Source organism: Crinia signifera, chromosome 9, assembly GCF_055691185.1.
Source record: "Crinia signifera chromosome 9, ASM5569118v1, whole genome shotgun sequence".
Lineage (NCBI taxonomy): Eukaryota > Metazoa > Chordata > Amphibia > Anura > Myobatrachidae > Crinia > Crinia signifera.
The window spans coordinates 31,469,672-31,485,285 of NC_139225.1; the positions used below are offsets into that span (position 1 = coordinate 31,469,672).

At 48.6% G+C, this 15,614-nt stretch overlaps 1 protein-coding gene across 3 annotated transcripts in view; it reads left to right on the forward strand.

Annotated features, from left to right (window-relative positions):
* Window positions 1–15,614, forward strand: part of LOC146035326 (extracellular matrix protein 2-like) — a 90,968-nt gene that overhangs the window by 49,186 nt on the left and 26,168 nt on the right. For all 3 annotated transcript variants that reach the window (XM_083158697.1, XM_083158695.1, XM_083158696.1), the window contains exons 5-6: window positions 799–914; window positions 1,999–2,131. In XM_083158697.1, the coding sequence (XP_083014823.1) occupies window positions 799–914; window positions 1,999–2,131 (249 nt within the window). The remainder of the gene's footprint in view (window positions 1–798; window positions 915–1,998; window positions 2,132–15,614) is intronic.

The following is a 15,614-nucleotide window of genomic DNA, read 5'->3' on the forward strand; positions in this document are numbered from 1 at the left end:
TTGGTCAGTTCCTTATCTGAGCACAAGCAGGTACAGATGTTGGAGTACATTGGTTACTTCCATATGTATGTGCCTTAGTAGGCAGGGGCTAAGTGGATAAGCTACCATAGGTGCTGTAGTGTAGTGAAGTCCAAAGACACCTGTGGGGAGCAGAGGGCAGTGGCAGACTACATTTTTGGGACCCTGAAGCTTGAACTGTTATGGGGACCCCTTTGCAACCCACAACAGTAGGACAACATCCAACAAGATCAAAATGTCTATCTTACAACACTCCCTCCCCTCCAATAATCATCTCACAGACACCTTCCTCTTCAATAAATAGCTAAAAGAACCCCCCACTTTATTAATAAATTCACAGCACTCCCCCCCCTTCTCTCTTCAATAAACACCTGACAGCATTCTCCATTCAGTACCAGCAATATGACCTTATTAGACACCTCCGTGTCCCAGACTCCTTCTCACCTGTCATTGTTCCCGGCTTCCTTCCTCGGATGGGCTGTCTCAGGCTCCGTGTCCCGGAGTCCTTCTCACCTGTCATTGTGTGAGTCTCCTCAAGGGCTTATTTTCATTACGAAAAGGAATAATTATTTGATGGTGATTGTGCATTCGGTGGGGTGGCGTTAACCAGCTCGCTATGCAGCAAATATATGCAGCTTAGCGACCACGTCTGAATCGGGCGGGCCCTAAACATAGAGATCTTGAAATATGAGTAATTCCATATAGACTGAAATGACAAAATAGAGATGATCAATGAATGACCTGCATAGTAATACCCCAAATGTATTGTTATCCCCCCAGAGAATGATATTTCCAAGCTTCCTGCTAGAGCCTTCTCCGGTCTCCCCAACTTAGAGTGGCTGGACCTAAGCAAGAACAAGCTGGACGACTCTGGTCTATCCTTCGATGTCTTTAAGGTAAGTCACATCCAGTTGTCCCATGTGATAATGATCATGTTACCATGATTTCCCAGGCTTGATACATCTCCCCCTCAGTCTTATTATACCGAACATCTTTTTTATGTTGCGAATGTATGTTCTTGAGTGCAGAAGGTCACTGATGACTTTGGGGGTTATTTACCAACGAAGCAATTCCTCGTTTGGGTTTCTGAATGCTAATGAGGCTTTTGTCCGCACATCGCAGTTGAAAAATTTGCACATAATCACAGCATCGAATCAGCAACTAGCTTCTGTCTGTGTTGTTGAGCGTTGACTATGAAAGTAAGCATCTGATTGGTTGCTTGTCTGATTCAAGTTTTGCACCTTCATTTAATGTTGGCTTATGAGCACTAATGACAGCACTTCTGATTGGTTGATAGGGTTACTGTGTTTATAAATTATTTTACTCCATAGTAACATAACCTGAACATAAGCTGAATAAATAACATTTCTTTAGCCTTTTTGTTTTAATTAAGGCAACCGTTTTATGACTCCGTAATTCACTTCAATTTAAGCAGAATTTTGTAATGACGATTTTATCTGTTCTTGGGTGGGATTCTCTAACATCCGCGGCCGCACATCGTCGACTACCGCAGACATAACTGTATATGCACTAACATATGCGATAATTATGGCAAAGGACAGCTCTTGGGTTGAGATGTCCTTTGCGATCTGGCCGGCGATGTGCAGCCGGTCCCGGCTGCTCCTCCTCCCTCCCTTACTGTGCAGCGGCGGGCTCTCTTCTTCCTTCATGCACCCAGAAGAGGATTTACAGTGCAGGGAGGAGGAGGTCACAGGTTCAGGCAGCACAGCGCTGTGCTGCCCGGACACAGGGGAGGTGGGGTCGGTGTGAGTCGGTGGGGGTCAGTGCGGGGCGGCGTAGGTGGCATTAAGAAGCACATAGGCTTCTATGGGGCATCACCAGCTTTTGGTGAAAACCCGCAGAGCTAACGGGAGTTTTACTGCATTTTTCGTTTAGAGAATCCCGCCCCTTATATCCATGTAATGCTGCTTTAGTTCTATTGCTGTCTCTTCCGGTTTATAAGCAAGCCTTGTTTTCCAGAATTTAACCAAACTGAAGCGGCTAAATTTGGACGGTAACCACCTGACTGTACTGCCCCTCCTCCCTGCATCCATCCAGGAACTGAAAGTCAATGACAATAATCTCAAGGAGCTGAACAGACACAGCTTCCGTGGTAAGAAAACACTAATGTAGATGAGCAGAACTCAGTGTTTCATATCATTATCCCATCGCTATGGCGATTCACACCCTTTCACCATGAAGGGTTTAAAGCCTTGTTATAAGTTCTGGGTTGTTCACTTTGGTGCTTTAACTCTGCACTTTGACCCGGGTCGATCCAGCAACAACCCCGGTTATTATAAGTGTGGTGTGAAAAGGGTATTTGCTGACTAGAGAGCAGATCAATGCTGTATTCGCTCCCGAAGGTTGCACATGCGCAGATTCGTGAGTGTGCAAACCCCAACAATTGGATGGGGTAGCGAATTCGGCCTGCACCGAGCGGGCTTGAATCGCACTGTTGTGTGGTGTTTTGCCATTGGATGACTGCTGTTGTACTTCATCTTCATCGCAAACGACTGTTGGATGGTCAATTGCTTAGAGAAAGACATAGCGGCATTCCGAATGCCCTCTCTGGGATGATGAATGACTCCCAGCAGCAACAGCAGCAGCGGCAGCAGTAGAAGGCGTATCACTGCAGGATCCTCCGGAGGAATCCTGGGTAGAAGAGGAGTCAGTCATGCGAGTGACATTGCCTGCAGGACTACCTCCAATCCAGATCGAGGAGGAAATTCACGAGGAGTGACTTGCTGGTGGGGTTTTTAGGCGCTTGGATACAGCAGAATCAAAGCAATTAGGTGTCCCTGGACCAGGGGCTGGCTGGCAACTTTTAGCCTAGGGGGCAAGTCCAGAGCACTGGCCCATACCCCCCCATCTCTCCGGAAGACCGGATGCTTGTGAAAAATTAGGCGTGTGGCCTATCATAAGGGGGCGTGGCCTGTACCTTGATTGTATTGTGTACCTGCAGATTGCACATTGTGATGCTAATTACACATTATGCCGCACACCTTGATGCCCATTGCACCCCATACTGTGATGGCAATTACCCAATGCTCCCCACACCGTAATGCCCATTACGCCCCATACCATGATGCCCATTACAGCGCACAATGTGATGTCCACAGTGCCATATTTGCCCCCACAGTGCCAGATATTCCGCCACAGTGCCAAATACACATATGCCCCAACAGTGCAAGATATGCCCCCACAGTGCCAGAGACACATATGCCCCCACAGTGCCAGAGACACATATGCCCCCACAGTGCCAGATATTCCCCCCACAGTGCCAGATACACATATGCCCCCACAGTGCCAGAGACACATATGCCCCCACAGTGCCAGATATGCCCCCACAGTGCCAGATACACATATGCCCCCACAGTGCCAGATATGCCCCACAGTGCCAAATACACATATGCCCCCACAGTGCCAGAAATGCCCCCACACTGCCAGAAACACCCCACAGTGCCAGAATTTCCTACCAGCAACCAGGGCCGGACTGGGAACAGAAATCGGCCCTGGCATTTTTGAGCACACAGGCCCACCTTGCGCCGTGAAGAGGGGGTGTGGTCTCATGGAATTACAAAAAGGAGGCATTACACATTATGGAGGCATTACACACCATTATGCCCATTACACATGGTGGCACACACCGTAATGCCCATTACAGACTATGACAATACATTATGCCCATCACACATTTTGGCATTGGCACACATCATAATGCCCACTACACATCATGGCACCCACCATAATGCCCATTACACATTTTGGCATTGGCACACATCATAATGCCCACTACACATCATGGCACCCACCATAATGCCCATTACACACTGTGGCACAAACTGTAACGCCCACTACAGAATATGACACAATACATTATTCCCATTACCCCCACACACACACATACACACAAAAATGAAACACACTTTTGAAGCTTACTGTAAAAAAACAGGATGGCAGAGGGTTAAATCTTCCTGTCTTTCTTGGCTCCCTGTGATGTGAAGCAGCAGCAGCAGTTTGGGTAGAGACTAGATCCCATGCAGTATAGGTTACAGGATGTGACGTTCAGTGAGGGCGGAAGTTGTTAGATGCCCTCACAACGTTTTTTAATTTATGTGTAATTCATGTAGGTGTCGGTTATTTTGTTTTATTTTTGCACCATTGTACCCTCGCGGGCTAGCTACGCTCGCACGCTTCGGGCACGGTGGCTCGCTTCGCTCGCCACAGATTTATATTCCCCCTCCAGGTATACGTGGACCCAGGGCATGATGGGAAAATTACCAAAACTGCATGGGATCTAGACACTACCCTTTCAGTTTCTCCCACCCGCGGTCGGCACCTCAGCTACCCCCGCTGGTGCGGCTTACACTGTCGCGTCATGACGCTACAGCGTCATTACGTCGATATGTAATTACCGTGCTGTGCTCGGTATGCACAGAACCGGCCCACAAGGCCATCGGCCCTTCTGGCATTTGCCAGAAGTGCCAGATGGCCAGTCCGGCCCTGCCAGCAACTCACCATTGCTGTCTCTCCCTCTGCTGCTGCTGCTGCTGGGTGGGGGGAGGGGTCCGGTGGGGTCTGACAGCCCTCCTGCTCCCCCGGGCCACTTAGCCAGTCACTGGTTGCGAGCCGCGCTGGATCACCATCCACCTCCTCCAGGCAGCCCTCCTGCGCTGGCCGCGGCTTCCAGAACACGGCCGCGGCTACAGGAAAATGGCTTCCGGCCTCCTGCACTGAGGACATAGTGCAGGAGGCCGGCGGCCCTTTTCCTGTAGCCGAGGCCATGTTCTGGAAGCCGCGGCCAGCGCAGGAGGGCTGCCTGGAGGAGGTGGATGGTGATCCAGCGCGGCCCGCAGCCCGTGACTGGCTAAGCGGCCCGGGGGGCACATGGCACCCTGCCCCCCGGCCCAGCCCGCCCCTGCCCTGGACAGCTTACGGTCCTAACAACAGTTTCTGAAGTAATGAGTGGGTACTTGTGTATTATCTGGGCACCAGATTTTTTCATCGCAGGGCAAAAAATCGCGTCGCATTGCATCACATGCAATCATATCGCATGCGATGCGACGCGATTGGACCTGATTTTTAATTGGACAGTCACCCAGGTGCCTGATTCCTATGTTAAATGCCCCCCCAGACCTGATTTTTTATTGTACACCCACCCTGATGGGTAATTACTATGTTAAATGACCTCCCCTCCCATTGTTAGCGCCACCCCACTATCAACGGCAACCCAAAGCGTGGCGGGCGCAGCGAGCCCGCGCGGGGCGGCGGAACGGGTCTTCCGACCTTTTCATACCCCCCACTATCCACTTCGGCGTGGAGTTGATTTTATATAGTGTGGCGAGCCACCGAGCCCGAAGCATGGCGAGCGCAGCGTGCCCCCGCGAGGGGACGTGGACTACTTCACACATATTCCGTGTCCCCTCGCGGGGCTCGCTGCGCTCGACACGCTTCGTGTTCGCGTTGATACTGGGGTGGCGTTAACAATGGTGAGGGGCATTTCACATAGTAATCAACCATCAGGGTGGGTGTACAATTAAAAATCGGGTCTGGGGGTGCATTTAACATTGGAATCAGGCATCAGGGTGCCTGTACAATGTAATATCGGGTATAATCGCGTCGCATCGCATGCCATTATAATGGCATGCGATGCAACGCGATATTAAAATTGTACACTCAGCCCCAGAAAAGCCTCAAATCGGGTCCCATCGCATCGCATGCCTTAATTAGTGGCATGCGATGCGCTATATCGGGCGCACAGATAATACACAAGTACAAAAGAGTGACTTGTATGAACAAACTTCAGGTGACGTATAAGTGAGGATGTCGCTAGGAGGCCAATGGCCTTACCCCTGCTTATTGCACTGCTAGATACCTACATAGGGAGACAATTGTTGTCTAGATCTGGATAAAAACAATTCCAGATCAAAGAAGTGGATATTTTTTGGTCTTCTGCCCAGGCATGGCGACGGCCTTTTGCATCCCACGGACAACAACTGTCTCGCCCGGTGCCTCATTTAAGCCAACCACATTACCATTAGCAGCATCCTCCTCCTCATCAACTTCCTCCTCAGCACCAGCTACATCAATATCCTCCTCCTGGTGTACAACATTGACACCTTCAATATCAAAATCAGGAACTGGACTGTGGGTGATCCTTCCAGCATATGCAGAGGGCATCGCAACCACCAACACTCTTGGACTCTCCTTGGGGATTTGGGATACCATTGTGGAAATTTACTAAGATGTGTATTCTACTTCACATGTGATGTTGCTATGGGCAACCAATCAGATTATGTCTACTATCTTCTAGAGCAGGGCTGGGCAACACCGGCCCCCAAGATGTTAGTGAACTAAACATCCCAGGATGCTTTGCATTAGTTTTGCTATGTGGCCATGCTGAAACTGATGCAAGGCATGCTGGGATGTGTAGTTCATCAACATCTGGAGGGCCGGTGTTGCCCAGCTAAATAAATAAGAAGTAGATTCTGATTGGTTGCCCATACACATCTTAGTAAATTCCCCCATGTCTTTAGAAGGCACAGTTGTTTGCTGTGTTTTTGATGACAGCTTAAGAGGGGTATTAAATCCCCCCAACTCTCTTAAAATTTGTAGCGGGGGGAGGGGGGGAGGGAGGAGAACTTTGATCCTCGTGTGAAGCTCAACCATAGTCATTAACACAGGCCTTAGTCTTTCCTTACCACTCAGTGTCGTACATGGCATATTGGCAAGCTTATGTTTCTCCTCAAGAAATTTACATTGATTTTTTTCTTCAAGTTACTAAACTTTGGCATTTTGATTTTGACATGCCATTGGGCATCGGCCTTGGCAGATGACATTGATGGCATTTCATGTTCTATGTCACAAGGTCCACAGGGTCTAAAGATCGACATGGTTAAAATTTTTTAATGTTTTTGGGTGTCTATGTCGACATGGACAGTCTAAGTGTACCGCGTCCCCTCGCAGGGCTCACTGATCTCGGCACACTATTTTTTTCTCCCTCCATGCCATAGTGGATGGTAGGGCATGAAATACCGCCTGTCGGCACATGTCGGCTGAAAATTTTGTAAAAAAATGCATGTCTACCTTTTTCATGTTGACCTTTTCCATGTTGACCTTTTGACCATGTCGACCAGTAGACCCTGTCGACCATTTGACTGTCTACCTTTTGACCATGTCGACTTTTTGAATGTTGACAATTAGCGGTCGACCATATGAGTGTCTATCATGAGTCAGTCTATGATCAGTCCGGATACCAGTTATTATATGTGGGCAGCACAGGAGAGTGTACCCGGCTCCCACACACTTGGCAAAGCCTGAAAAAAAATATATGGATTTAAAATAACCCTTTTATTTTGGGGTTATTTAAAAATTATTATATGCGGGCGGCACAGGAGAGTGTACTCGGCTTAAACACACACAGCAAAGGCGGAAAAAATTATACAGATTAAAATAACCCTTTTATTTTGGGGTTATTTATTATATGCGGGCGGCACAGGATAGTGTACCCAGCCCACACACAGCAAAGCCTGCAAAAATGAGCATGTACACTGGACTGTCACTGGACTTATACTGCTGTCGGCTGTAACACTGAACTTAACGGCAGTACTGGACCTAACAGCAGTACTGGACTTAATGACAGTACCACTGGACTGTTACTGGACTTATACTGCTGTCGGCTGTACCACTGGACTGTTACTGGACTTATACTGCTATCGGCTGTACCACTGGACTTAACAGCAGTACTGGATTTCACGGCAGTACCACTGGACTTAATGGCAGTACCACTGGACTTATACAGCTGTCCCACTGGACTTAATGGCAGTACTGGACTTCACGGCAGTACCACTGGACTTAATGGCAGTACCACTTGGCTTATATGGCTGTCTCACTGGACTTAACGGCTGTCCCACTGGACTTATACGGCTGTCCCACTGGACTTAACGGCAGTACCAATGAACTTAATGGCAGTACCAATGAACTTAATGGCAGTACCAATGCACTTAACGGCAGTACCACTGGACTTATATGGCTGTCCCACTGGACTTAACGGCAGTACCAATGGATTTATATGGCAGTACCACTGGACTTATACGGCTGTCCCACTGGACTTATACGGCTGTCCCACTGGACTTATATGGCTTTAACACTGGACTTAACGGCAGTACCACTGGACTTATATGGCTGTCCCACTGGACTTAGCGGGCGTACCACTGAACTTTACGGCAGTACCACTCGATTTAACGGCAATACCACTCAACTTATACCACTGTCCCACTGGATTTAACAGCAGTACCACTTATCAATTCCCATATATGATCAAACCAATAGATAATTAGTGAAGTGCGCAGTTTACGTACTGTGTCGGTAAACCTATAACCTTTTATTCCTAGCTACGTGCGAACAAAGCGTAACGCAGCATAGAGAACCTTGTCCGTGTATAAAACACGTTATACCTATACCATTAAAGTGGTATCTTTTCGCAGTACTTAGTACTCAAATGCAAGTACAAAATCAGGTATTAATTCCTTATAAACCTTTCCGTTTATTGCGAATAAAAGCCAAGACTCGATATAAATGTCTGGAATAAGGGGATAAAGTCCCGGTACCATATATTTCAGTCCCTAACGGACAACATGGGGTTACAGAGATATAGAAACAAATAACAAGGTATACAGTCTGTTACGCAATACAAAATATGTTCTAAACTACTAAGGGAAAAACAACAGATATAAAAGCAATCAGACACTCTACAAAATATACATACAGGAATGCAAATGTTACCATCTCATCAATAGCGCTGGCGCAACCCGGTCCAAGCTCACTATATTCTGTCCAGAATACAGTCTAGGGAGGAAGAGGAGTAACAGTGAGATTGAGTTTAGGTCGTGCTTGACCTCTTATAGTGTCCAGGTAGAGGGGGGTAGTGAGGGTCATCATTGGTCAGAAGATCGGATGTCGCTTCTCTTGGATTGGTGCAGGAGAATGCACCTAGGTCTCTTTGGGCCTTATTCTAGTTCACTCTTTCTGACAAAATTCTTCTGAAATGGACCAAACCATGTGCACTGCAGGTGGGGCAGATGTAACTTGTGCAGAGAGAATTAGATTTGGGTGGGGTTTTACTTCAAAGTGAGATGTATATTGCAGTGTATAATTAAAGCAGTCAGTATTTTCCCTGCACATAAACAAAATAACTCACCCAAATCTAATTCTCTCTGCACACTTTACATCTTCCCCCCTGCAGTGCACATGGTTTTGTCCATCTAAGAAGGACTTTGTCAGAAAGAGTTAACTAGAATAAGGCCCTTTGTCTTAAGGCATCGTTATAGGGGTCACAGCTCATCTCAGCTGAGAAACCAGTTACATCCAGATCTTCTGGTTACACTGTCCTTGTGGCAAAATAACAATTAAATATGTAATTGTTCCATAACTTCTGGCTGTTACAAGATGTGAACTTCTAACCAGAACCGGAGCGCTGCGCATGAGAGACGGAACACATAGATGCGAAATATGTACAAGAAAGATCGTGTTTTACCGTTTAAACTATGTGCTGCAGATTAAAACCATTTATCTATATTTTATTTGTATGTAAGTGTGGAATATGAATTTATGTGTAGTAGTATGGCTGCGCACGGGGTTCACATTATTATTTCACCTGATTCCTATACTCCATTTATGTAACTCTGCGAACCAAGATGGCGGCCAGACCATTCTATTGTGGTATGAATGTAACTCGACTTCGACACACTGGACTTATACGGCAGTAACACTGGACTTATATGGCTGTCCCACTGGACTTATCGTCAGAACTGGACTTAACGGCAGTACCACTGGACTTATACGGCTGTCCCACTGGACTTAATGGCAGTACTGGACTTACTGGCAGTACCACTTTAATTAACGGCTGTCCCACTGGGCTTAACGGCTGTCCCACTGGGCTTAACGGCTGTCCCACTGGACTTAACGGCTGTCCCACTGGACTTAACGGCATTACCACTGGACGTAACGGCAGTACCAGAGGCGTAGCTACCGTAAGGCAGCCACCGCAGCTGCTTGGGGGAGCAAGCGCCAGCGGGGCGCCCCCGGTGCCCGAGCACTCTGGTCAGACCCCCCCTTACCCCTCCGCATGCCGCCGCCACCGCATTCAGTCCGGCACCGCAGATAGCATCCGGGCTCCGTCTTCTGCAGTAATGAAAAATGACACGACAAAATGGCTGCCCCCTAATAGCAGACAGTTTTTAAGGATGCTAGAGGAGGCCGCCGCCTCCTCTAACATCCCTAAAAAAACTGTCTGCTGTACGGGGGCAGCCATTTTGTCGTGTCATTTTTCATTACTGCAGGAGACTGCCCGGAGGCTATCAGCGGTGCCGGACTGAATGCGGGGCCAGCGGCGGCGGCAAGTGGAGGGGTAAGGTAATTTTTTGGCGGGGGGGCGCCACAATATTAGTAACGCCTCTGGGCAGTACCACTCAGGGCCGCCGAGAGGGGGGGGATCGGGTACTAATTACCCCGACCCAGGCTTGCTGGAGAGGACCAGCGTGGGCCTTGGTCTGACCCCCTCCCCCTCCATCCCACCCAGGCGGCAGCGGCAGCACACTTGTACTGCATGTGCTCAGCATGAGTGTCTCACTGACAGCGTGAGAGGTCATGTTGTGCTGCTGCTGCTGCTGAAGGGGTGGGGAGATAATACCCCCCCCCCCTCGACTTTAGAGGGTTTTTTCATTCTCCCCTTAAAATTTTGGGGGCATGGCCTAATAGAGTTATGGGGTCGACTTTCCCATTGTCAACCTAATGCTTGTGTAGACCTTCCAACCCTGTCGACCTTAGTCATGTCGACCTATTCCATGTGTCGACTTAAGGCATGTCAACCTTTAGTAGCTGATATAAAGTATGTCGACCTTCACAGTGTCGACATAGCGGTCATATCCAGCAGTTAGCATACAAGCAACAAACCTACAATATAGTTAATGAACCAGCTACTAGTTAGCGATAACTAGATTCATTGATATGGACACTGGTTAGACATACTGGGTGAGATTTAATAGGATGAGAGATTCAGAAAGTGAGAGATTTGGTGAGAAATCTCCAGGTTTTCTTTTAAAGCGGCAATCATTTACACTGCATAACCAGTTTGATTTTGAAGTGTAAATGATTGCCGCTTTAAAAAAACCTGGAGATTCTATTGATAGGATGAAATTTAATAGGATGAAACTCTCATCCTATTAAATCTCACCCACTGTTTAAATAGAGGGGATACTTTTTTGGCTACTGTTTTAATTGATGAAATGAATCAAACAATCAAACAATGCAGAGAAAGTCACACACTACACTCATGTGATCTGTTCTGCTTGTGAGTAATCTGATTCGTCATTGCCCCGATTGTGCAATGTTATTGAACGCCTTGCAACCCACTTGTCAGATATCATGGTTATTTATCACGTACACTGTGGCCCCATGTGCTTCTCAAGTTCCAGACTGGGTTGAAGAGGTTCCAGGGCCGAGTTTAGAGTTGTTTTAATAATATGCAGAAACGTTATGATGAAATAGGCTGTGTACACATAATACATTACAGCATATACTACAGTGTTCTAGATGCTGCTTTCAGCGGGAGCACATGCTGTATGTCTTCTGTCTCCTCCTCTGATGAAGGCCTGAAAGCAACATGGGGTGGTGCCTCATGCAGACAGTGGGGCCCATTTATTATTTATTTATTAACAGTTTCTTATATAGCGCATACAAATTCCGCAGCGCTTTACAGAGCATAGTTATGAGCAAACACAAAACAAAATTACATTACAAGACAGTTTAGGACAAGTACATGGTTAATACAGATAGTTACATCAGGGGACAGGACACTGAAGCAATTATCAGGGTGGCAGAGATGTATATATTCTAAGAAAGGCACATGAGGAGAGAGGGCCCTGCTCGTGAGAGCTTACATTCTAAAGGGGAGGGTTAGACAGACAGGGGTAACACAGAAGGGGGAGAGGTGAGCATAAACAGGTTATGATGAGAGATGGTTAGGTTTTATGCAGGAGGGTCGGAAGAGGTCAGCTTAGTGTTTGATATTTTAAGTCTAAAAAAGCGCTGGGTCATCCAAGAGTAGACAGCAGAGAGACAGTTGGAGATATGAGTTAGGATGGAAGGAGAACGATCAGGAAAGGAGGGGTAGATTTTTGTATTTTCGGCATAGTGGAAGTCGAGTGAGCAAATAAGTTCACCCAGAGAGGACATGTAGAGATAGAGAAGAGGGCCAAGAATAAAATAATCAGGGACACCTACTCTCAATGGAACAGCAAGAGAGGTAAAGTCATTAGAGGTACAGCTGGGCATTTTCAATATTTGCGGCTAAATCCCCGAAAACACCTAAATGTATTAAAGGGGACCGCAGCAGGAATCTCCGATCCCTATTGCGATCTCCCTTGCACCGCTGCCGGCCGCATCCCCCATAGGTTTCTATGGGGGATGCAAAGCTGCCCGATGTATCAACATCGGGCAGCTCGGCATCGCACCTCTGGGCTATTGCCATTCTAATGTGGCGATAGCCCGTTGTAGCCTATGGCTACATATCGCACTGCCCGAGCGGCAGTGCGGTCAGCGGGGTCGCGGGGGGGTCAGCGCATAACCGCGCATGCGCAGACCCCCCAGCTTCTGTGTAAGGGCTTCGCAGGGATGGGCTCCTTTCGGAGCCCTGTCCCTGCGCCCTCAAACTTGATACATTCGGGTGATGTGATTGTGATGTAATATTCCGCCCAGATCGCATTGTAAATGCGATCTTGATAAATGCGCCCCATAACATGATAACTTACAGATGGAGCAGCTCTCATTCGAGCTGATCCTGGCGATTCTATCACCATTAGCCACTCGCCGCCAGCCGTCAGAAGGGGGCGCGCACGCATGAGATGCTCGCGCACCCCGTTCTGTCGGAGGCTGTAGCAGCCCTCCAACCCGCTCTTCTCCTCCGCCTGCGCATAGCTCCCCCCATAGGTGACGATTTATGTTTTTGCTGGTGGGTGCTCAAGCCAAAAATATAGAGGAGTGGCTTCATGGGGAAGGGGTGTGGCCACAAAATAATACCAATTTATGTTATGGAGCACAGTTGTCTCCAATATTCAAATTAAGGCAACAGAATTCCACATACATAAATGCCCCCCACAGTGCAGGTACATAAATGTCCCACAGTGCAGGTTCATAAATGCCCCACAGTGCAGGTACATAAATGCCCCCACAGTGCAGGTACTCCGCGGACAGAATACACTCTTCCCGGCATACTGTTTCCCAGGTGGCGGTCTGGCGATGTGGGTGCTGCAGCCGCAAATTAGCAAGATAATGTGGCGGCCCAGCAGTGGGACTCGGGCCCGTGAGTGCTCATCAATTTCCGTGGGTGCTCTGGCCCTTGAGCACCCACAGAATCAGCACCTATGGCTCCCCCCGATCCCCTGCCCGTCTCCCTGAAGCGGAGACAGACAGGAAAGAAAGCCGCTCCCCGCCACCTTGCTCGCAGGAATGCGCGAGCGAGTAAGACGCTTGCGCATCCCCATCAGATGGATGCACCTGCAGTGCACATGGTTTTGCCCATTTTGAGCACAAATTTGTACTGCAATCAGATCTCAATAAGGCCCAATGTGATTTACAGAGCGCGAGAAGGTGATTGTAAAGTGGTCTGTGTGCAAATCACCAAGTGGGCTAAAGGACTTTGCCCCTCCCCCTGCCCTTCCCCTAACCCTCCCCTTTCACAGCAAGTCCCACTGGGCGATTTTAAGGTTAAATCAGCTTTTTTTTACTGTTTGACCCCGGGAATGAGCGGTGAGTGCTGATACGCTCTCCCGTATCATCGCCGGCCGCCGCTGCTCATCTGCTGGTGTTACCAGCAGATGAGCAGCGGGGGGGGACAGCTTTCCATAGCATTCTGTTATGGAAAGCTGTCCAGTCCTGGGAAAATCACTTGGATAGGTGAAAACCGCTCAGTGTGTATGCAAATCGATTTTCAGCTCTAGCATCTGTCTCTGCCACAGAACCTGCAGAGACCGCTTGGGCTGCGGTGGCATTGTCACGCAACTACCTAGCCCCAGCTGGCCACCCCCCACAAGATATGCACCCCTCTGCTGGAATATTTTGGCCGCGGCCCCGAACTCCCTCATCACCCTCCCTGTCAGAAAATGTTGGCAACGCCTCCCAACCCCCTCATCACCACCACCCCCACCCCCCACCCCCAGGAAAGTTTACCCTCACTTACCCATCTACTTGCCTAGAGGAGACCGCCTCATCCAGCATCCTCAAACCTGTCTGCTGTAAGGGGGCAGACATTTTGTTAGGGCTATTTTTCATTAGCAGCAGTAGGAGGAGCGCCGGGAGTCAGGACAGGAGGCAAGTAGATCTGCAGGTCCCGGCAGGCAGCAGCAGTTCAGCGATAGCCCCGCAGACCCCTGGCACCAACATTTACTTAGCGCCTCCCCGCCACGACGGAGTCTGCGGGGCTATTGTTACACTACTGAATCAACTTATCAGCATTCTTGCCTACTTTAGATTTCACCCCTCCAGGAGAAGCCTAGAGAGGCAACACCTCAGGGGGGCAGGGGCAAGGCTGACATCACTTGGCCCCGCCCCATACCGAAAACACTGTGATTCACAGGCCGCAGAGAGGGGGCAGGGCTTAAATGGCGCGAAATGCCACAATCGCGTCATTTAAGCCTCGCCCCCTCACTGCGGACTCACGATTGACAGTAATTAAACCAGCGGGCAAGGGGGGAGCGGGGGCTATCACCAGAAAGCGGGAGATTTGCCCACCTTCCCGGGGGACCGGGAGAAGAACCTGATTTTCGGGAGGCTCCCAGCCATTCCGAGAGGGTAGGCAAGCCTGGTATACAGTAAGCATTGCTAATCTGACACCCAGAGAAGAGTTAAAGAATACAGGCCATACTTTAAAATACCATATACAATATTCTTTACAAGGTTTAGATCATTTCAAACCCTCTGCAGAACCACCACTGGCCAGCAGATGGCAGATAAGTGTGTGTTTCAGTTACTGGACATAATGGGCCTTAAGGTGTAATGCAATGAACGATATCGCTCATTTTTTGCCCTACTACGCGATATTGTCCATAATATTGCCAGTATGTACGCTTTGCGCAATGACTGATGCGCTCTTCCCCGGGTCTCTAATGACCTGCCATGTCGTCCGTATATGCTTCATGCCCCCCTACACACACGCACACACACGGCTGGTATCAGCAAGTGTGTATTCACTTGCGGATTGCTGCAGTCGTATGGTGTGTATGGGTCATTACTGCGTAGGACACAAGCGGGCACTAGGGCGGGCTTTGAGGATTTGAGCATACAGCACATGTTCTACAAAGTGTCGGAACAGTTATACGCACACAAGGGCGGAGAGTGCACGCGCGGCTACATTGGTTGTAACACCCTTTTTGTGAAATGCATATTTATGAACAGAGCGGAGCAGCCGCCAGGGAAATATAAACTAGTCTCAGTTGATAGATCTAGGACTGAATGTAATAGGGTGTGAGAATCAGAAAGTGAGAGATTTTGGGAGAGTTTCCCATTTTTTAAAGCGGCAATCATTTACACTGAAAACCCGG